At 43.7% G+C, this 23,437-nt stretch overlaps 1 protein-coding gene and 1 long non-coding RNA gene across 4 annotated transcripts in view; one reads left to right on the forward strand and one right to left on the reverse strand.

The window, feature by feature from the left end:
• Positions 1 to 23,437, forward strand: part of LOC124036092 (transient receptor potential cation channel subfamily M member 3-like) — a 228,269-nt gene that overhangs the window by 182,255 nt on the left and 22,577 nt on the right. Inside the window, exons 16-24 of one of the 3 annotated variants that reach the window (XM_046350235.1) lie at positions 1,164 to 1,392; positions 2,712 to 2,876; positions 8,216 to 8,356; positions 9,876 to 10,004; positions 10,389 to 10,640; positions 12,630 to 12,804; positions 13,336 to 13,428; positions 17,720 to 17,870; positions 18,961 to 19,154. In XM_046350235.1, the coding sequence (XP_046206191.1) occupies positions 1,164 to 1,392; positions 2,712 to 2,876; positions 8,216 to 8,356; positions 9,876 to 10,004; positions 10,389 to 10,640; positions 12,630 to 12,804; positions 13,336 to 13,428; positions 17,720 to 17,870; positions 18,961 to 19,154 (1,529 nt within the window). Of the gene's footprint in view, positions 1 to 1,163; positions 1,393 to 2,711; positions 2,913 to 8,215; positions 8,357 to 9,875; positions 10,005 to 10,388; positions 10,641 to 12,629; positions 12,805 to 13,335; positions 13,429 to 17,719; positions 17,871 to 18,960; positions 19,155 to 23,437 lie in introns of all 3 variants that reach the window. The other 2 variants (XM_046350237.1, XM_046350236.1) reach the window with 2 other exon arrangements.
• LOC124036095 lies at positions 3,756 to 5,936 on the reverse strand. Its single transcript, XR_006838850.1, has 3 exons — positions 5,804 to 5,936; positions 4,629 to 4,901; positions 3,756 to 4,437 (listed from the first exon to the last, which is right to left on the reverse strand). It is a non-coding gene; the product is annotated as an uncharacterized LOC124036095 (long non-coding RNA).

Here is a 23,437-nt window from a genome sequence, read left to right on the forward strand (position 1 = left end):
ACACACACACACACACACACACACACACACACACACACACACACACACACACACACACACACACACACACACACACACACACACACACACACACACACACACACACACACACACACACACACACACGCACACACACACACACACACATACTGCCATACTCCTCAAAGCCCTGACACCACTCTTTCTGCCAAGTGCAAACCCATTTGGTTTGTATTTTCCGCAGAGATTTTGACCAGCTTGCTGTTGAAGTCTTATCTTAATCCTTTGACTAGTGTGTGTACATAAAGTGTGTGTGTGTGTGTGTGTGTGTGTGTGTGTGTGTGTGTGTGTGTGTGTGTGTGTGTGTGTGTGTGTGTGTGTGTGTGTGTGTGTGTGTGTGTGTGTGTGTGTGTGTGTGTGTGTGTGTGTGTGTGTGTGTGTGTGTGTGTGTGTGTGTTTGTGTGCGTGCATGTTTGTATATGTGCGTTTCCATGTGTGTAGCAAAACTTTCCATGATATAAGAGGCACAGCCTAGAAAATAGACTGCGAACGCTCTGTTAGCATCTCTCTCAGAACACTTATATGGGTATGTTATGGAATTGTAATGTTTGTGCTTTAATGTTGGTGCTGTATGATACAACAGGTTACCAACATATTCAAATCATACCATGGCTATAATTTAACATAATTGCCACTAGAAATATGTTCACTTGCTGGTAGAAATGTGTTCAACATCCACTGAAGTAAATAAAGGTTAAATAAAATAAAGGTCAAATGTATTTTAAAAAGCAGCGAGCAGGTTTACTAGATAGCTACAGTAGTTGCTGTGGTATCCAAACAAACAGACTTGCTAGTTTAGCTAATCAAACCATCAGTCCTAGCTTACTATAAAAAATAAAATAAACAATCAACAATACCAATACTGTTTTCAATTCGACTTTCACATTCAAAAGCAGCTCAAACAAATCTTGTAAAAATAAACTATAGCCATTGGATTCTACCGTGCAAATATACTGTGCATTATAGGGAAATAACGCACGCTCTAGAATGCCCTTCAAGCCAATCAGAAAGGGGTATTTCGCAATGCCATGGTATAACACTTAATTATGTTTATATGTCAAACTGCAATGTAGCGTAGTTCATCTCAAACATTCACTGTGTGACATCCTATGTGTGTGTTTCAGAGAGTTTGGACAGTTGGCTGTGGAGCTGCTGGACCAGTCATACAAGCAGGACGAGCAGATGGCCATGAAGTTGCTGACCTATGAGCTGAAGAACTGGAGTAATGCCACCTGCCTGCAGCTGGCCGTGGCCGCCAAGCACCGTGACTTCATCGCCCACACGTGCAGCCAGATGCTGCTCACTGACATGTGGATGGGACGCCTGCGCATGCGCAAGAACTCTGGGCTGAAGGTCAGGAGGGCCAGGGGTCACACGGTGCATTGTCTAAATGGGGTTTCAAAGGTTGACCATCTGACTGATTGACTGACAGACATACTTATGGAAGTAGATTTTATTGTAGACTACTGTAGATTTGAATTGAAGGTGAAGCATTACCATACCCAGCTGGAAAACCCTGTTTGACCCGCTGGGCATAATGGCTAATGATATCCCACACTGTAAAGGTTTGTGCTATTACTCAGCCCAGGCAAGTAGGTTAGCCAATGAGTTGGCTGAGGTTTGACAGCATACAGCTGCTTAGGTCATGAAAGGGCACAGTCATTTCTTATTTTGAGTAGCTGTGCACGGGGCCGCTGGTTGGTTGTGTGTAAGAAGGATCAAGGATGAATCAAGGTGCAGTATAGAGCTGGTTGGTAAACAGACACACTCATGACCTATAAAGCCCCACCACACACACCTCCCTGTCTGGGTTGTATTCACTAGGCACCAGACGGAAGAAAACAGACTGAAACAGTAAGGCACTACCTGAACTTGTCCAATGAGAAACGCTTGTTTTCGTATTTTGTTGCAAAATGTTTTCTACGGTGTGCACTAATGGATACGACTCTGGCCTGCTGCTGCAGACCTGAAACAGATATCTCCCTCCACAGTTTAACGACACTTCCCTTTACATTCCACTCCCTAATACCCCTCTCTCACGCCCCCCATCCCCCTTTTCTGACTTTAATGTAGTGGAGGTGTTAACAGCTTGATTATATCCTTCATCCCCTGGCTGTGTGTTCTTCTCATTTCTCTGCTACTCTAACCATCTCTAGCTGTCTGGACTAATGCCTCTTTAATTGATTCTCAGATAAGCTCGCTCGTCTCCACTGCATCAAACACGCAAACTATCTCACTGCACGTCAGCCATAGCATTATGCAATTTCACAGTGACGAGCTCCAAAATAATATGGACATGTGGGATACGAATGGTGGTGTCTGTGTGTCTGCGTGTATGTGTGTATGTGGATGTGTGTGTGCTCACCTGTGTCTTTATACAAATCCACTGGTTCAACAAGACATTTGAGCAACTTTTAATATCAAAGTTGCAAGATGTGAGGGATTTACCATAGTATGGGTATTACCAAGGGTATTCATAACATTTGTTTTGGGAAGAATGGAAAGGAACATGTTTGTCACTTGATCAGCGAAAACACTTACATGCAGTGGACCCACGCAATATGACCATAACTCTCCCAACGTCGTGCCACGTGACAACTTTTGAAGCAGCGTCCCTGTATCTGTTTGTGTGTATTGCCCCTCCATGTGTCTAACTCCACCCCCCTGCCCAGGTGATCTTGGGCCTGCTGCTGCCTCCGTCCATACTGAGTCTGGAGTTTAAGAACAAGGATGAGATGTCGTACATGCCTCAAGACCAGGACACCTACCTGCAGGAGAAGGAGGAGGAAGAGCCCGAGCCCGCCAAAGAAAAGGAGGAAGAGGACATGGAGTTCACAGTAAGATCCTACTGTGAGACGCAGTACAACTCTGTGGTGAGAGCACCCACCTCAGCCCTGCCTTCAGACTATACACACGTAGGCTGCGTCTGAAATGGAAGCCTATTAGTATTCCCTACTATATAGGGAATAGGGGGCCATTTCGAACACACCCATAGCCAGCTCCTGCCCCTCAACTAAACAAAATTCGAAGCACAGCTTTTCATGGTCAGATATATTTTCACCCCCCCCCCAGATCTGTGGTAAGGGGCGACTTCTATGTCCAGCTTAAAGTACACACACTTTAGTCTCTCTCTCTCTCTCTCTCTCTAGTTTTTCTCAATTGCTAAAACACAATTTCTGAAACCTTGCTCCAAACCTCATCTTCAAGCACTATTTGCATAACCTCTGACTCCTCTCGCAAAATGAAACATTCGCCTCAAAAACAGTTTTACCTGTGTTCAGAATCAAACACTGCTCTCAAATCATAAACAAGGTGATCAAAATGATATACACTCTCAGGCTGTCAGTAAACAATACACCTGAAAAATAGAAAACACATTCTCAAGGAAAAAGTACATTTTTAATCCAAAAACAATTCATATTTTTCTGTCATTGTTTTTTGATGAACGAAAACATGTTCTATCATAGTAGCTCAAAATTGATCAGAAATTACGACTCTGCTTTGCTCTTTGCAATTTTGTTTTTTGTTCTTCCTCCTCCTTGTACCCCTATTTTTTACAGTACTATACCCTGCAGCAGTCAGTACTGTTAATAAATGGAAAGCACAATGTTCAGGGCCATACAATTTGTCCATTGTACAGTATACAGCCTACAATGCACTGTGCTACAGTATACAATACTAAAAGGGACAAAAATCAAAGGAGTAAACATGTGATCAATGTGCTTCTTCTTGTCTTTGGGCTGGGTCAGGCCAGAGCACTTTGTCGACATCACAAGCGATATTGTCCCTCCTGAGGCAACGGGGGAAGAAGCCTCTTGTGTGCCGTATCCAGCCCTGACATGATTCCTCACCTATATCACCACAGGCTAAATCCATGGCTTGCAGCAGATTTACTCTGGTGTAGGGTTGTCTATCATACACTTTACATCTCCAAGAGGAGAAAAACTCCTCAATCGGATTCAGGAAAGGCGAGTACGGAGGGAGGTACAAGTTCATAAACTGCCCATTAATGTTAAACCATTCCCTTACCTGAGCTGCTCGGTGGAACCTGACATTGTCCCACACTATCACATAGGTGGGAATGGGATTCTCATTTAGCTCTTGACCCTGCTGCTTTTGAACCTGCTGCTCAAATAAAATATCTCTTAGATTGGCAATAAATCTTAGAAGGTGCTGGGTGTTATATGGCCCGAGTGTAACATGGTGATGTAGAACACCATAGTTGCTGATAGCAGCACAGATTGTGACATTGCCACCTCGTTGACCAGGGACTTCAACAATGGCCCGCTGTCCAATCATGTTTTAGCCTCTCCTTCTCCTCTTTGTTAGATTGAAGCCTGCTTCACCGACAAAGATGAACTCATGGGGTCTGTCCAAGGATTCCAAGTCAAATATTGTCTGTGTAGAAATACAACATACTGTATGTCGGATTTTGTAAGTCGTACAGAGACAGTGCTATACTGTAGAGTACAATTAGGCTTCTGATTCACATACATTGTTAGTACTGAAGAGTAATGTCATTCGCATAGTATGTGTTAATACTGTAGACAATCAAGGATTACAGTAAATGTTTCTGAATGTACACTTACTTGCACATACTGAGCTCGCAGTTCTTTCACCCTTGGTGAGTTGTGCTCAAAAGGTACTCTGTATACTTGTTTCCTTCGCATCCTGTTACGATGGAGGACACGGTCAATGGTGGAAATGCTCACACTGTCGATTCCCTGGAAGTGTGTGTTGTCTTGTATCACTCGTTCCTGAGTTGTATTGCATTATCTTGAAGGACCATGCCAACTATAACGGCCTCTTGCTCCCGAGTGAATATAGCTGTCCTTCCACCTGCATGTGGCAGCCTTGCAATTCTACAAAAAGTAGTTGTGCAGTTACAAAACATATTCATGCAGTACAATACATACAGTGATTAACTTTACAAATGTCTATTGAAACAGCTGCATATAGTGTAGTACAGTAAATTTACAATTACAAAAATACAGTAGTATCCTGTACCTGTTCTCTTCTCTGAATGTCCTTACTATGGTGGACACAGAAAATCGGCTCAAATGGTCCTGCTTCCCTCATTGTCAGTCCATGGACAAGAACATAACTATAACTGCTGGTCTATAACTGTTGCTCGAATTTAATCAGATATTTCCACTCTTTGTCTTCCTCTTCTTCCTCCTCTTCCTCTTTTTTGCCCTCCTCGTCGCCCACCTCGCATACACACTCGTCCTCGTCCTCTCACATTGTTTCTTCTATGCATTCTCAGACTTTCTCCTTCCCACCTTCAACAACCTGTTTGCTCTCTGAACTGGCTTATATTGGTTGTGTCGCATCATTTGAAACAGATTAAATCAATTATGAGTGGTTGTGTTCAATCATTGACATATGTTCTCTATTTGTATTTGATTGTTGCCACTTGTGTTTACTAGTAAGGATAACATGTGCATTGGAGTGCAGAATGTGTTTTGAGAATGAGAATGTGTTTAGAGTTTTGCTGAAAAGTCTAAGTGAGACCTGCAAATTGTGTTTTACCATGTGAAATGGTTTAAGGTATTGACAACAGACTGCATAATTAGCTATATGAGTCCAGGCAACTGAGAACTTTGTTCAGCCAATGGGTTTTAGTGTTTCAGAAATTGAGAAAAACTGTAACAAACACACTCCATTATTATTGTCCCTACACACTGATCCAAGCCCAGTCCCTACCCTATTACGGTCAACCAGAGGGGCAGTAAGAACAGCTCTGCCCTGCCCCCAAACCTACCTGTCGTCCCGCTTCTCATTTCCTGTGGTCGCGGCCGAAGACGTGGTTGTGGAGTTGTAACGTCTCAGTCTGTTTTGCCGGCCTAGGCTCGTTGTGTATGTCTCTCTCTCTCTCTCTCTCTCTCTCTCTCTCTCTCTCTCTCTCTCTCTCTCTCTCTCTCTCTCTCTCTCTCTCTGTGTCCCTCTCCCTTTCCCCCTCTCTTTTTCTTTCCCTCCCTCTCTGTCTCTCTTTCCCTTCCTCCCTTCTCTCTCTCTCCCTGTTCCTTTCACTCTCTTTGTCTTTTCCCCTCTCTCTTTCCCCTATCTCGCTCCCTCTCTCCCATTCCTAGCCAAGGTCTTACTAGAGGTACAGTACCATATGCGACTGCTGCCCCTCATTTTCACCAGTGGCGCTGGCAACCGCGCATCAACTTGCATGCTGCTAAGAGAGAGTGTCGCTCATCTGATTTACAGCAACAGCTTTAAGCTGCTCAGGCTACTAACTGTGCCTGCCTGCCTGGCCTGCGCTGATGCACAGTCTGTGGGTGTGTCTGAAATGGCACCCTATCCCCTGTGTAGTGCACCGCTTTTGACCAGGGCATGGTTTCGCAAAAGCATCTTAAGGCTAAGTTCATTGCTCGAACCTTCGTAGGAGCATCGTTAAATCTCAGAGCTGTTTCCCAAAACCATCGTTGGTGACGTTGCACTTGAAAACGTTCGTAATCGAACGCCTTCCTCAGACCACTCGTAGAACAGCGAAGTGCGTCGTTAGATGCCTTTTTGCCCTCCCCGCGTTTCTATACACAGAAGATCTCTGCTAAACATAGAATCAGATGGTTTATCCGCCTCTCTGTGACTGTAATAACTTCTGAACTAAGTTGACTACAAATAAGAAGATGCTTCAAATTAAAACTGAGATGGGTGCATTCAAATATAAATAGCCTTGGTTACAGGCCTATTTCAATCATATTGAAATACTGTTAATCGCTTGAGTTCCATTTTGTTACTTGCATGATGAAGTCTGTAATTGGTCTTAATAAATGTTATGATGTGTAGCCTAACGTGCACAACGACGTGCCAAATGTGGATTTAGTGAATTATTATAGGGTAAGCAATAAGCCGCCTAATATTTGCAGCCGTAGGTAATAATATCTGGCTAGGAGCTGATTCGTCATTAGTATTGTGCAATAATTCTAATGTTAAGGTAAGATTTGAATGGAGAAAGCTGATCAAAGAGCAGCGTAGCCTTTCTTATCAGGCCCATCAGTTTTGACACATGCCTCAGCGAAGCACTTACCAAACGTTCACTCTGCGTGGTGTTTTGGGCCGTTGTTGGAAAGATGCATTGTTAAAACACTCGCAAGGCTAAGTTCCATCGCTATCGGGAAACCGTGCCCAGTGCCCAAAGTAATACACTATATAGGGGATAGTGTTCCACTTCAGACACAGCCTGACTGTTTGAACACCCTCGCTTAATACAGAAATGGCAATTGGTGACTCGGTCCATCTAAATAGACATTGTGGTACATATTGTCATCTGCATTTAGTCAGCCAGCCAGCGCAAAAACTCATTGGGAACAGGAGTTTATGAGAATGCTGATGAGAGAGTTCTTCGACACCCCAAAAATAAACTCTGCCAAAGGATTACATCTGTCATGAGCTCTTCCGCTTGGCCTTGTGAGCTGCTGCTTTCTGAATGTTCAAATGCAGCCCAGAACCGAACTCTGACTCAGACAGGTTCATACAAATACATGTTATGCTACATACATCGGTATTGTATTGCAAGTCATCCTCAGATGCCTCCAAAAACAAACTGTAATCCCTGACACTCCCAACCCAGATGCAGTTTAAATATGCATGTTGGCATGGCATTGTGATTTTCACATGCATCTGGCTCTTTCATCGTGAGGTGTATCTCCCTTTTCCCAAAACATGCAATACAATACAATAAAATAAAATTTGCTGACTTCTCAGCAGTGTGTTGTGATATGGGCATCCATGATCATAACCTCTGGGATTGTAACCCCTGTCATGGATGACAAACTGGATGACAAACTGTGTTACTGTGAGTCCTAGAAATGGACGTCAGACATCCTTTTTTCCTCCTTGCTGTCCTCTCTCTTCTTTGCTTTCTCTCTCTCTCTCACTCTCTTTTTCTCTCTCTCTCTCTCTCTCTACTGTCTGTCACGGTCATCTGAGACTCGATCCGTAAGTGTTTGTCTCCGTCATATGTGTCATCATCCTCACCAGCACTCAATGTCCCTAACATGCAACATTCGGAATGAGTTTGCCTGTGCTTGCTTATGCTCATGCAACTAACGTGTACTGTAGGAACAGCTCTAATGCTCTTTAATTGGTTTCTTCTCTCTCTCTCCTGTATCTTTGTATCTCTCTCCATCTCTTTCTTTCTGTCTCTCTGGGTGGGATGCCCCAGGCCATGCTGGGTAAGGTAAGCACGGAGGCGTCTCGTAAGAAGGGTGTGGGGGAGGTCCAGAATAGGCACCGGCTCATCCCCATGGGCCGGAAGATCTACGAGTTCTACAACGCCCCCATCGTCAAGTTCTGGTTTCACACAGTGAGTCTGTTGTCAGGGTGCGTTGCTACCTAGAACCATAGGGTTTTCTGAATTAAAAAGATTTCATGTAGAACCTTACCCCTTCACACTGAACCCTTTTGAGAGCCCAGTGGATAGATGCAGTGTGTGACCCAGGGCTTGCTTCTGTGTCTGTGTGCATTGTCTGCGTGCATCGTATCTACAGGCTGGACATTTTAATTTGGCAATATCGATGTCTTCATCTTTCATGCTTCCTCTTTCAATCTGCCGATCCAATGAGAACATCACAATCACTCCCTAGCAGGCAGGGTTATCTCTTATTCATGGAGATAAAAAAAAGAAACACTTAATGGAATGCCGACCTCTCCCTCTCTATCGCCGTGCCGGTCAGAAAAAACCCATGTAAAATGTATGGATTCATTTTAGCGACAGATGCTCGGTCTTGTCACGCTGTATTCTACTTTTTAGCTCCCTGCGGTGGGATCCAGTTCCGTCAGCAACATTTACAACCCTGCGTCCTACTTCTGGCTTGCCTCTGAAACTACACAGGGACACGCTACACAGGGACATTGCCCTGTGTAGGGTGCTGTGTTTTCGGATGGATTGTTAAACGGGTCTTCTGACTTTCTGTGATCACTAAAGATCCCATGGGACTTATTGTAAGAGTAGGGGTGTTAACCCTGGTGTCCTGGCTAAGGTCCCAATCTGGCCCTCATACCATCATGGCCACCTAATCATCCCCAGTTTCCTAATTGGCTCATTCATCGACCCTCGTCTCCCCTGTAACTATCCCCCTGGTTGTTGCTGTAAATATGAATGTGTTCTCAGTCAACTTACCTGCAAAAACAAATTCTGTAGTAAGTTGTTGAGACTGGAAAGCTAACTAACTAGACTAGTTCGTAAAGCAGGCTCCATGAGGTCACTACATTACATGCCTCCCCTCTGGATTGTCTTGAGACTCTAAAGGTTATACCATTATGTACAGTGATGGGTACTAAGAAATCTTCTGCCTATAACGCAGTGCAACCTAACTTTCCTTGCTAAAACAATTTGATTGCCTTCTAAGACTACTCAATGGGGCAATCAGCAGCTGCCACATCCATTTTTAGAATTGATCAATTAATGATCCTGTATGTATCCGTTGATTCTCAAAGAATATAATGTGTTTAGTTCAACTGTCATACCATATCAGAACCCAAAATATAAGCTTGTTTTACTCCAATGTTTAGTAAACATTGTAAATGTAAATGCTTCACAAAAAAATGCTTCAAAACATGCTTACCTATCATTTTGATATCTTGCATGGTCGGTCCTTGCTTCCATTGCTATGTCTATGAATGTGAAAGTGGTTACATTTCTCCAGTTCCATCGCTCAGCTTTCTACCAAAAGTGGTGGGGAATCCGCTTTGTTATTATTTCGACTGCAGATTTCCCCATTAAGACCAACCTCCAACAACCTATGTCATCTGTAAGACCCTCTGGATGCAGTGAAGGCCCCCACGTGCTCCGAGAGGCCCTGACACTGTGTGTTTGTCCCCAGATGGCCTATGTGGCGTATCTGATGCTGTTTAACTATATTGTGCTGGTGAAGATGGACCTGTGGCCCTCACCGCAGGAGTGGATTGTCATCGCTTACATCTTCACCAATGGCATCGAGAAGATGAGAGAGGTAGGGCAGGGCACACACATGCAGAGAGATGACTGAACTCGTGGAGTTCTCAATACAGTCAAACATGAGCACATTTGATTTATAACACAGGTAAATGCTAGAGGGGGGGTTGCACATTTTGAAGTGTGTCAATCTAGCCAATTAACCACAGATTGTCCAATGGTCAAGATCAAATAAAATACAGGAGCAAAAAACAATGTACATAAGCGTTAATTACTGTGTCCAAACCTTTAGCCATTTATGTAGAACAGTCTTCAGGATGCTCTGTGACATTTAATAAATGGGCTCACACTGCCCTCTTATGGCGAGCACACTGAAATGCGTCTCTCTCGCTCTCTTTCCCTCTCTCTCCCTCCATTCCTCCCTCCTTGTCTACCTCCCCAGATTCTGATGTCGGAGCCGGGGAAGCTGTTGCAGAAGGTGAAGGTGTGGCTCCAGGAGTACTGGAACATCACGGACCTCATGGCCATCCTCATTTTCTCCGTGGGCATGGTTCTCCGTCTCCAGGAGCCGCCATTCATGAGCTACGGAAGGGTCATCTACTGCGTTAACATTATCTATTGGTACATCCGGCTGCTCGACATCTTTGGCGTCAACAAGTACCTGGGCCCATATGTCATGATGATCGGCAAGATGGTGAGAGGGCGGGATGTGCCACTGACTGTGTCCCGATTCTCTGCACTTGCACACTCCGTGTCATGGATTTACAAATGGTTGAAAGTCCATACAGTCATTGCTTACACCAAGCCAATCTACACACAATACCCCATAATGACAAAGCAAAAATAGTTTTTCGATTGATTATTTGTTACAAATAAAAACATGAAATATGACAATTACATAAGTATTCAGACCCTTTACTCAGTGCTTTGTTGTAGCTCAGTTGGTAGAGCATGGCGCTTGTAACGCCAGGGTAGTGGGTTCGATCCCCGGGACCACCCATACATAGAATGTATGCACACATGACTGTAACTTGATAAAAGTCTTAAATGGCTATATTATTATTATTATTAAGATAGATATGACAATAAAAGTTTGGCACACCTGTATTTGGGTAGTTTCTCCCATTCTCCTCTGAAGATCCTCTCAAGCTCTGTCAGGTTAGATGGGGAGTGTTGCTGCACGGCTATTTTCAGATCTCTCCAGAGATGTTCGATCGGGTTCAAGTCCGGCTCTGACTGGGCCAGTGTCCCGAAGCCACTCCTGTATTGTCTTGGCTGTGTGCTTAGTGTCGTTGTTCTGTTTGAAGGTGAACCTTCACCCCAATCTGAGGTCCTGAGCGCTCTGGAGCAGGTTTTCATCAAGGATCTCTCTGTACTTTGCTCCGTTCATCTTTGCCTTGATCCTGACTAGTCTCCCAGTCTCTGCTGCTGAAAAACATCCCCACAGCATGATGCTGCCACCACCATGCTTCACCTTAGGGATGGTGACAGGTTTCCTCCAGATGTGACACTTGGCATTCAGGCCAGATAATCTTGTTTCTCATGATCTGAGAGTCTTTAGGTGCCTTTTGGCAAATTCCAAGCGGGCTGTCATGAGCCTTTTACTGAGGAAGTGCTGCAGAGATGGTTGTCCTTCTGGAAGGTTCTCCCATCTCCACATAGGAACTCTAGAGCTCTGTCAGAGTGACCATTGGGTACTTTGTCACCTCCATGACCAAGGCCGTTCTCCCCTGATTGCTCAGTTTTGCAGGGCAGCCAGCTCTAGGAAGAGTCTTGGTGGTTCTAAACTTTTTCTATTTAAGAATAATGGAGGTCACTGTGTTCTTGGGCACCTTTAATCCCCAGATCTGTGCCTCAACACAATCCTGTCTCAGAGCTCTACGGACAATTCCTTCAACCTCATAGCTTGGTTTTTGCTCTGACATGCGCTGTCAACTGTGGGATCTTTCCAAATCATGTCCAATCAACTGAATTTACCACAGGTGGACTCCAATAAAGTTGTAGAAACATCTCAATGATGATCAATGAAAACAGGATGCACCTGAGCTCAATTTTGACTCTCATGATAAAGGGTCTGAATACTTATGTAAATCAGGTATTTCTGCTTTTTATTTTTAATATATTTGCAAACATTTGTAAAAAAACTTTTTTGTTATTACTTTGTTGTTATGGGGTTTTGTGTGTAGAGTGCTTTTAGAATAAGGCTGTAACGTAACAAAATGTGGAAAAAGTCAATGGGTCTGAATACTTTCCGAAGGAACCGTATAGTGTAGCTATAAATATGAATGAGTTATATCAAGTTCCTTTTATAGGGAGTCGAAGTCCTGAGTATGTGTTCGGCACATTGTGTCCTGACAAAAGCCCTTAGCCTCAACTCTATTCTGCCTTTGCTCATGAATGATCAGAGAGTGTGTTATAACAGTGTCAAGAAGACTAGATGAGGGGAAGAATCAAAGGACAGAGATGTCTGTTAGCTTCCCATGTCTGAGAGAGCTGTTTGAGATTACAACATAACACACACCACTTTGATATAGTAACAGAAAACCAGCACAGAAGTGGCTAAAAGTTGTTTTTCCTAATTAAGTCAGCTAACATTCTCCTTGTCTCCCTCTTCTCACCCTCTTTTTTCTCTCCTTCCTTCCTCCCTCCCTCCCTCCCACTCCTTTCTTTGTCTCCCTCTCAGATGATTGACATGATGTACTTTGTGATAATCATGCTGGTGGTGTTGATGAGTTTTGGGGTGGCTCGGCAGGCCATCCTGAACCCCAATGAGGACCCGTCCTGGATGCTGGCTCGGAACATATTCTTCATGCCCTACTGGATGATCTATGGAGAGGTGTTCGCCGACCAGATCGACCGTAAGCCCACATTGGGGTGGGGGGGTGGGGTGGAGAGTTGAGCACGGAGTGTAAGGCTTACTGCCTCAGGGTGCACACACAAACCCACACACACGCACACTCATCAGACAAGCTGAAGTCATCCAGGTGCTGAAATGCCACACACTTGGAATCTCTCATGTCAGTCCCCAGTTTCAGGGGGAACTTTAGTAGCTCAAAAAAAGACATTGGTGACCTGGTTCGTTCTTATTCACACTGGTCATGCAAATGCAATTTTGCCATAAAACATACCCATATTCGATTTTCTGACAAAACCTGAGGACAGATCACTAAAAGCTCACCTTATCTCATTGATAAGGTCAGGTCATGTGTAACAGCAGGTAACATTGCTTAGTAATGTAGTCATTGACTGAAATAAGATATATGATTGCTCTCTGAATACACCATCAGTTTTGTGAGAGAGTGTGTGCGTGCATGTTTGAGAGTGTATAGAATGGAAGGACTAGCCCAAAGCGAAGAGATCTGAAATAATGCTGTCGTTCTTTGTTTCAGATGTGCATAGTAGGAAGCTAAAGCACAGGCTGAATTCAAAACTCTGGATGGTCGAAAATCAATTTCGAGCACATGGAACCTGGCGTAATAATGGTCCATACCAACATTGCTGTGTTCAATCAGAATGCCAGTAAATCGATAATTAGACCCCCACCCCGTCCCCTCCCCTCCCTACACCATTCCAGCCTCACTGCCATGCCATCACTGAACCCTCGTCAAGGGGCTGCTATTTAGTCAGACATGCACATAGAGATGGATAGAGGGTGCACTTGCCACAAAGTCTGTTTTAGCATTTTTGCCATTTGTATGTAGTGAACTGGGTGGGACTTCTTATGGGTTGAGGAGGGAACCCAGAATTCCATCTAGGTCGGTAGAAGGGATGAGCCAATTGATTACAGTACCAGTAAAAAGTTTTGACACACGGACTCATTAGATGGTTTTTCTTTATTTTTAATATTTTCTACATTGTAGAATAATAGTGAACACATCAAATCTACAAAATAACACATATGGAATCATGTAGTAACCAAAAACTGTGAAATAAATCCAAATATATATTTTATTTTTGAGATTCTTAAAAGTAGCCACCCTTTGCTTTGATGACAGCTTTGCACACTCATGGCATTCTCTCAACCAGCTTCATGAGGTAGTCACCTGGAATGCATTTCAGTTAACAGGTGTGCCTTATTAAAAGTTAATTTGTGGAATTTCTTTCCTTCTTTATATATTTGAGCCAATCAGTTTTGTTGTGACAAGTTAAGGGTGGTATACAGAAGATAGCCCTATTTGGTAAAATACCAAGTCCATATTATGGCAAGAACAGCTCAAATAAGCAAAGAGAAACGACAGTCCATCATTAATTTAAGACATGAATGTGAGTCAATCAGCAAAATAACAAGAACTTTGAAAGTTTCTTCAAGTGCAGTTGCAAAAATCTTCAAGTGTTATGATGAAACTGACTCCCGTGAAGACCGCCACAGGAAAGGAAGACCCAGAGATACCTCTGCTGCAGAGGACAAGTTCATTAGAGTTACCAGCCTACCAGCCCAAATAAATGCTTCACAGAGTTCAAGTAAAAGACACATCTCAACATCAACTGTTCAGAGGCGACTGCGTGAATTAGGCCTTCATGGTCGAATTGCTGCAAAGAAACCACTATTAAAGGACACCAACAAGAGGAAGAAACTTGCTTGGGCCAGAAACATAAGCAATGGATAGATTTTTGGTTCCAACCGCCGTGTCTTTGTGAGACGCAGAGTGGGTGAAAGGATTGATCTCCTCATGTGTAGTTCCCACCGTGAAGCATTGAAGAGGAGGTGTGATGGTGCTTTGTTGATGACACTGTCTGTGATTTATTTGGAATTCAAGGCCCACTTAACTAGCATGGCTACCACAGCATTCTGGAGCGATACGCCATCCCATCTGGTTTGCGCTTAGTGGGACTATAATTAGTTTTTCAACAGGACAATGTTTTTCAACAGGACACACCTCCAGGCTTTGTAAGGGCTATTTGACCAAGGAGAGTGATGGTGTGTTGCATCAGATGACCTGGCCTCCACAATCACCTGGCCTCAACCCAATTGAGATGGTTTTGGATTAGTTGGACCACAGAGTGAAGGAAAAGCAGCCAACAAGTTCTCCTTTAAGACTGTTGGAAAATAATTCCAGGTGAAGTTGGTTGAGACAATGCCAAGAGTGTGCAAGGCTGTAATCAAGGCAAGGTTGGCTACTTTGAAGAATCTAAAATCTAAAATCTATTTTGGTTTGTTTAACACTGTCACTTGTGTAGAGAGGAATAGGCAGGAGGCAGTCGCAGGTTTAGAACTACAGAATTTATTTAAGCACCATAGATCAAAGTGGGACTAAACCCAAACGCTGTTGTGCTTAAATTATTTCTTCATAAACAAAAAGGCACAGGGCGAACCCAAAGTGCAAAATATAAAGTACTCAGGAAATAGTAGGAGAGATTCCTCTCAGGAAAACAAGTAACATTTACAATGACGACAAAGACAAATGGCAGAGGGAGATTGGGGATTGGAACCAGGTGTGTGTAATGATGACGAGACGAGATCGGGGTTGATGAGTGAAGGGGGTTTGCCAGCAGTCGGTTCGGCAGCAGCTAGAAGGCCGGCGACGCCGAATGCCTGAGCTGGACAGGAGGGGGAGCCAAAGCGAAGGCTGGTGTGACAAACACTTTTTGGGTTACTACATGATTCCATATGTGTTATTTCATAGTTTTGATGTCTTCACTATTATTCTGCAATGTAGAAAATAGTAAAAACAAATAAAAACCCTTGATTGAGTAGGTGTGTCCAAACTTTTGACTGGTACTGTATCCTCCTGAAAAAACATTCCAGCACTTTCAGGTGGCAGTAAATCACCAACCTTCACGTTGTGCCTTTTCAGATTATACACACTCCTGCACAGTAGGTGGAAGTCTGCACCTTTTCAGTTTCTTTATGGATCGCCAATAAACTCATAGAATAAGAAGAGATGGCGATAGCCCTCAGTGGCGCTGCCAGTTAATGACCTCTGCCCATACTGTCACAGAAGCGATCAAATGCAAAGATAGAAGGTGTGTCCTCTTTTCCAACTCTATGGATAAGCATGCAGCACGACACGCTGACAGGTCAATAACTGTGTTTCATGGCAGTAGCATTCTTATTTGGTTTCATTTGGTTGATTTATTGATTTATTTTAATGACAAAGGAGACTGTCATTGCTCCTTTGACATTTTCATAATTTTTGTTTTATTTTGGAAAAGTAAGTTTGCCAGGTAAACTCAGTCCTTCACTCATGTCATTTTTCGCAATCCCTCAACGCCAGCTCTGCTTTCACTAGAACAACAGGACTGCAACATTGACAAAATGTAATCTAGACACCCACACTCACAATAATGCCCGCTCATCCATACAGGTCAACATGATACGCAAATACTCATACAATAAATACAACCAAACACACACACACCTCATTCAAAAGCGCAGTTACTTATACAGTACACACCTACAGAATGTCAAAAGCATTCCTAAACACATACAGATGTAGGATCTTAATTTGCTCACTCTTTTGTTGCTGCACAGCAGGGAATGCAAACTTGGAGTGTATTCGATATTTAATAAGTACTCCAAAGATTTTAATTTCCACTTAAAAATGTCAGACCTGATTTGTCATATCAAAAAAATTATCAAACTCCATAAACAAATGTCTATTATAATCCACGCAATAATTTACATTTCCTTTTGCTGCAGTATTTACTCCCCGGCTGTATCAAACTGGTTCATATGAAGATCCTACATCTGTATGTACACAAGATCTAATATTATTCTGTATTCACACACACACACACACACACACACACACACACACACACACACACACACACACACACACACACACACACACACACACACACACACACACACACACACACACACACACACACACACACACACACACACACACACACACACACACACACACACACACACATCATAACCTTTCATCTACGGCAATCTGTTTTTTCACGTGGTTCAGTTGTCAGAGTTGTTAACCCAATTTCTTTGAGTGTAAAAATGCGAGATAAAGAGAAAATTACTTCAGTTCTCTACCTTTGGGCTGCCTTGTGTGATCAATTGAAATCCAGAGATACGTATGAATATAATGAGTATATAATGATTCATAGGCAAACAAACAAATGAGCATCCAAAGTGAACGTGTTGAGTGTCCCCATTATAAAGCCACAGCAACTGAACCATCACTGATGGAAAAAACATATGATGTATCTTAAATACATTTCAATTACTCTGTAGTATAATCATTATTCAGCTAGGATATGGCACACATATGTGACAATATATTTTAAACATCAATGCCATGTTTAAATATATTGGGAATGCAAGTTATTGCCATGAATATATTTGTTTCTATATTTTGAGATACACATTTCAGCACATAAGACCTTTCCATTCTAGAGCTCACTCCTTCCTATCCCCTCCAAAACAAATATGCATATATACAGTATGTTATGCCTCTTGTTTGTTTGCAAAACTTGAAGTATTTGTTGGCCTGTTTATGTGTTGGTTTGTTTATTTTAGATGTTAACATAATGATTGTTTGTTCTGTATGATTGCCTGGGTTTGCTTGTATGTATTGTATGGTGACATTTCCTTTCATTTGATTGTGTCTTCATCTTTTATGTTGGCTTGCTTGTCCTGGTCTGTATGTTTATTCGTTTTGACGCACAATTGGCACAAATGTTTGCCTTCATTTATAATGTTCCGTCATAGAAACTCTCTACAGGCTACCCATTTATTTTGTCATAGTTTGTCATTGTGACACCTTGAGTAACATCCTGAGCCTGTGGTTGTGTCATTGTGCTTAGCTCCCTGTGGCCAGAATATCACCGCGGACGACGGGCATGTTGTGATTCTGCCGCCATGTAAGACGGGAGCTTGGATCGTTCCTGCCATCATGGCCTGCTACTTGCTGGTGGCCAACATCCTGCTGGTCAACCTACTCATAGCTGTCTTCAAGTATGTGCTCTCTTTCTGTAAACTTATTACACTCTCCTTATGCCCACTCGGTTATACATACCAGGACCTTGTCCAGAAACGACCCCTAGCTCCTACACCCCATCCCCAAGACACTTGTGAAGATCTGAGAGGATTTGACAGGTTTAAATACATTGGTAATATATTTGCTTAGACCTGCCAAATCCTTTCAGCTTGCCAAAATTCCTTGGAGGTAGGATCTCTGGGTGTTTTCTCTGGACGAAGACAAAAATGTGCATGGGATAGGTTTATTTTACTCTCCCTCACCCACATAATTTTTAGGGGCCATTGCACAACATACTCCTATATCACCCGAGTTAGTTAGCTACGTAGGTCATTTCCATCTGTGATCCTTGTTAGTTTTATATAGCCTAACAAGTGAGCGATTAGGACTTTGATTAGTTATAAACAGTGCATAACCTGTGCTGTCTTTTGAGTGCAGATGGTAGGCTTTCAAATATATAATATGACACCTGTGTGTAACATGACAACTGCAGTTGCTTAAGTGCTGTTAAATTGCAGCCTCTCAAGGCCCATGGCAGAGCATACTGTAGCATATACACACAATAAGATGTTTCATCTCGTATTGAGAGCCATTATAGTGATCATTTACTGTTATTGTGCCTTATTGCCATCTGTGTGAAATACTGTAGTAAGAACGATCCCCTCCGCATTTCTTGACTAATTACCAAGAAATGCAAATGTAAGAAAAGTTCTAATGCAAATAGCGGTGGAGTGTAAGGAACATACTGTTTATACATCTCTGTTTTGCTGGCATCTTTGTTCAAATGTAAATGTAGGAAGATTTTTGTGATAGTAGTAGTAGTAGTTGTTGTTGTAGTAGTAGTAGCAGGCACAGTTGTAGGAGTGGCTGTAGTGGTACAAGTTATCGTGACTGTAGATAGGTAGGTGGATGGTTGAAAGAGGGGTTGAGTGTTTCAAAACATGGCCTTTAATCCATCTTCATAGAAACGCATGCATAAAACCTGTTGCAACAATGTTTGGTAAATAAACCAAGCTGCTGCATTCTTGGTTGGTTTGACATTTTGGTTGTTTCTGTCTGTTGTCATAGCAACACCTTCTTTGAGGTGAAGTCCATCTCCAACCAGGTGTGGAAGTTCCAGAGATACCAGCTCATCATGACCTTCTACGAGCGGCCCATCCTCCCCCCTCCCCTCATCATCTTCAGTCACATGACCATGGTCCTCAAGCACCTGTGCTGTCGCTGGCGGAAGCACGACGATGAAGAGAGAGATTATGGCCTTAGTGAGTACATGGGCTAGGCCCGATACAAATCCTTTAGAAATTATAAATTTACATTTGAGTCATGTAGCAGACACTCGCATCCAGAGCAACGTACAGTTAGTGCATTCATCATAAAATAGCTAGGTGGGGCAACCACATATCTCAGGTTTTGGAAGACGGACAGGACTCTGCTGTCCTAGCTTTAGGTGGAAGCTGGTTCCACTATTTGGGTGCCAGGACAGAGAAGAGCTTTGACTGGGCTGAGCAGGAGGGGTGGGAGTGGGAGGGCCAAGAAACCAGAGATGGCAGAACGGAGTGCTCGGGTTGGGGTGTAGATTTTGAGCATAGCCTGAAGGTAAGGAGGGGCGGGGTGATATGGGAGAGCTTGGAAAAGTTTAACTCCAGGCAGGCTGCGCTGTTCTGGATAAGTGGCAGGGCTTTGATTGCACAAGTGGGGAACCCAATCAACCGCAAATTGCCTGGATTAGGACATTCGCCACTTCCTGTGTGAGTCCTTCTGTAGCTCAGTTGGTAGAGCATGGCGCTTGTAACGCCAGGGTAGTGGGTTCGATCCCCGGGACCACCCATACGTAGAATGTATGCACACATGACTGTAAGTCGCTTTGGATAAAAGCGTCTGCTAAATGGCATATATTATTACTCTATGGATTTTGTTGAGCATGAACCTGCATGAGCGAGTCTCTGCTTAGATGTTAGAGAATGAGAGGGTGTTGTCCAGGGTCACGCCAAGGTTTGTTTCACTCTGGGAGGGGGACACAGCAGAGTTGCCAACAATGATGGAGATGTCTTAGAGCAGTCAGGCAGAGGAGCTCCATCTTGTTGAGGTTGAGCTTGAGGTGGTGGGCCGACATCAAAGCTGAGATATTTGCCAGGCACTCGGAGAAGCATGTCGCCACCTGGGTGTTGCATAGCAATGATAGGAGAGACCATGTGAGTTATATGATGGAGCCAAGTGACTTGGTGTATAAAAAAGAGGGCCTAGAACTGAACCCTGGGGGACACCAGTAGTGAGAGTAAGCCGTGCAGATACAGATCCTCTACACGTCACCTGGTAGGAGCGGCCTGCCAGGTAGGATGCAATTCAAGAGTGTGCAGAGCCAGAGACACCCTGCCCTGAGTGGGTGGAGAGGAGGATCTGATGGTTCACGGTGTCAGGATGAGAACAGAGAAGAGACAGTCAGCTTTGGCAGTGCGGAGAGCCTCCGTAACACAGAGGAGAGCGGTCTCTGTTGAGTGACCCATCTTTTGGCCTGACTGGTTAGGGAGAGATGGAGAGAGAGTTGGTCACACACAGCACACTTAAGTGTTTTGCAAAGAAAAGAAAGAAGGTCTGTAGTTTGACATCAATGGGGTCGAGGGGATTGACTCTAGCCATTTTGAAGTCAGAGAGGATGCAGCCAGTGGTCAATGATGAGTTGATGAAGGAAGTGAGGAATGGGAGAAGGTTTCCAGAGATAGTCTGGCGAAGGGAGGAGGGGATGGGGTCAAGTGGGCAGGCAGGTTGTCGGGCGGCTGGGCCTCACTAGTTACAGAATCTCATCTTGAGAGAGAGGGGTGAAAAAAGGTCAAGGCGTAGGGTAGTTCTGAGTGGGACCAGTGGACTCAATAGACCGAGTGAATGAGGAGCGGATGCTGTAAACCTTCTTTTCAAAGTAGTTGGCAAAGTCATCTGCAGAGGAGAAGGTGGGAAATAGTTTCCTAGGGTTAAAGGCAGAAGCTTGAAATTTACAGTGATAGAAAGTGGCTTTAGCAGTTGATACAGAGAAAGAGAAGGTAGAGCGGAGGGAGTGAAATGATGATAGGTCTTCCCGGGAGTTAAGTTTTCCTCCATTTTTGCTCAGCTGCCCACAAACACGCAATGAGTCACTCAGCCATGGAGCAGCAAGGGAGGGCCGAGCCGACCGTGAGGAAAGGGGACAGTGCTAGTCATAGAATGCAGAAAGGGAGGGGAGTAGGGTTGAAGAGGCAGAATCAGGAGACAGGATGGAGAAGGATTTAGCAGAAAGGAGAGATGATTGGATAGAAGAGGAGAGAGTAATGGGAGAGAGAGAGTGAAGATGGCGACGGTGCATGACCATCTGGGTGGGGGATGATTGGGAAGGGGTGGAGGAGAAGGAGACAGAAAAGGTAACAAAGTACTGATCAGAGACCTGGAGGGTGTTGGCAGTGAGATTAGTAGGCGAACAGCCTTTAGTATAAATGAGGTCAAGCGTATTTCCTGCTTTGTGATTGGGAGGGGATTGGGAAAGGGTGAGGTGAAAAGAGGCAAGGGGGGGAAAGGTGGAAAGAAAGTAATCCAAGGCAGACGTCGGGAGGTTGAAGTCACCGAGTACAATGAGCGGTGTGCCATCATCAGGAAATGAGCTTATCTAGGTGTCAAGCTCATTGAGGACTTTAACCTGTTAGTCCTACCCACACCGTATTCGGTAGCGTAATCATAGCCTCAAGCTCATTACCATAACGCAACGTTAGCGATTTCTAAAAATCGCAAATGAAATGAAATAAATATGCCTATCCTCAAGCTTATCCTTTTCTTAACAATCCTGTCGTCTCAGATTTTCAAAATATGCTTTAGAACCAGAGAAAATCAATAATTTGTGTAAGAGTGGTGATAGCTAGCTTAGCATTTAGCGTTAGCATTTAGCACGCAACATATTCACAAAAACCAGCAAAGGGATCAAATAAAATAATTTACCTTTGAAGAACTTCAGATGTTTCAATGAGGAGACTCTCAGTTACATAGCAGATGTCCAGTTTTTCCTGAAAGATGCTTGTGTAGGACACAACGTTCCGTTTGTTACTATGCATTTGGCTACCGAAACTAACCGAAAATTCAGTCACCTACACGTCAAACTTTTTTCCGAATTAACTCCATAATATCGACTGAAACATGGAAAACGTTGTTTGAATCCATCCTCAAGGTGTTTTGTCATATATCTCTTCATTGAAATGCCATTCCTGGAAGCCTGCATTGTTCTCAGATTCGGATGGAAAAATACTGGTACCTGACTTTTGCGCACCAATTTCCACGCAGACACCGTGCGGGACACTTGGTAATTGTAGGCTCTTATGGTCAATCTTCCAATGATATGCCTACAAATACGTCACAATGATGCAGACACCTTGGGGAAACGATAGGAAGTGTCGGTTCATTCCTGTCGCATTCACAGCCATATAAGGCGATCATGGAAAACGTGCCATCAGAAATCCTGTTGATTTCCTGGTCGCTCAAACATCTTGGTTTTGCCTGTAGGTTTTGTTCTAAGGCACTCACAGTGAAAATCTTTGCAGTTCTGGAATCGTCAGAGTGTCTTCTTTCCAAAACTATCAATTCCAAGCATAGTCGAGCATCTTTTCGTGACAAAATATTGCGCTAAAAACGGGCACGTCTTTTTATCCAAAAATGAAATACTGCCCCTAGAGTCTTAACCGGTTAAGGGCAGCTGGTGGGCAATACACTAAAACCTTTCCCTGCAAATTTACAGCATTTACTGGCACCAGAGTTGCCAGCTTAATAATGTAATTTTGCTTTACAGCAGAGATGAGGTAATATATTTTAGAGTAAGGAAAATAGAATTGTAAAATGTATTACAGCAACTCTGGTGCCAGTATAATGCTGTACATTTACAGTGAAATTTTCCCTGAAATCTAAATGTAAGAAAAATAATACCTAGTGAGATATACATGGAGGAGGCTCAATCAAGCTAGTCGTTTTTATCACTTTTTTATGTCATTCTCGCTGGCACCAAAAGTTTAAAAAGTGTTGATAGCGGGCAGAATGCGGTCAGACCATTAAATAATTGGCATATACATTACTCTTACAGAATGTCCACATGGGCCTATTTAATGACGGGCCTCCCGAGTGGTACAGTGGTCTAAGCTGTGCCACTAGAGATCCTGGTTTGAGTCCAGGCTCTGTCACAACCGGCCACGAACGGGAGACCCATGGGGCGGCGCACAATTGGCCCAGCGTCGTCCAGGTTAGGCGAGGGTTTGGCTGGCAGGGATGTTCTTGTCCCATTGTGTACTAGTGACTCCTGTGGTGGGCTGGGCGCAATGCACGCTGACACAGTCGCCAGGTGTTTCCTCCAACGCATTGGTGAGGCTAGCTTCCGAGTTAAGGGGGCATTGTGTCAAGAAGCAGCGTGGCTTGGCTGGGTTGTGTTTCGGAGGACACACAGCTCTCGAGCTTCAGTTCTCCTGAGTCCGCACGGAAGTTGCAGCGATGGGAAAAGACTGTAACTACCAATTGGATACCACGAAATTGGGGAGATAAAGGGGTA

The sequence above is a fragment of the Oncorhynchus gorbuscha genome, linkage group LG05, assembly GCF_021184085.1.
Source record: "Oncorhynchus gorbuscha isolate QuinsamMale2020 ecotype Even-year linkage group LG05, OgorEven_v1.0, whole genome shotgun sequence".
NCBI classification, from domain to species: domain Eukaryota; kingdom Metazoa; phylum Chordata; class Actinopteri; order Salmoniformes; family Salmonidae; genus Oncorhynchus; species Oncorhynchus gorbuscha.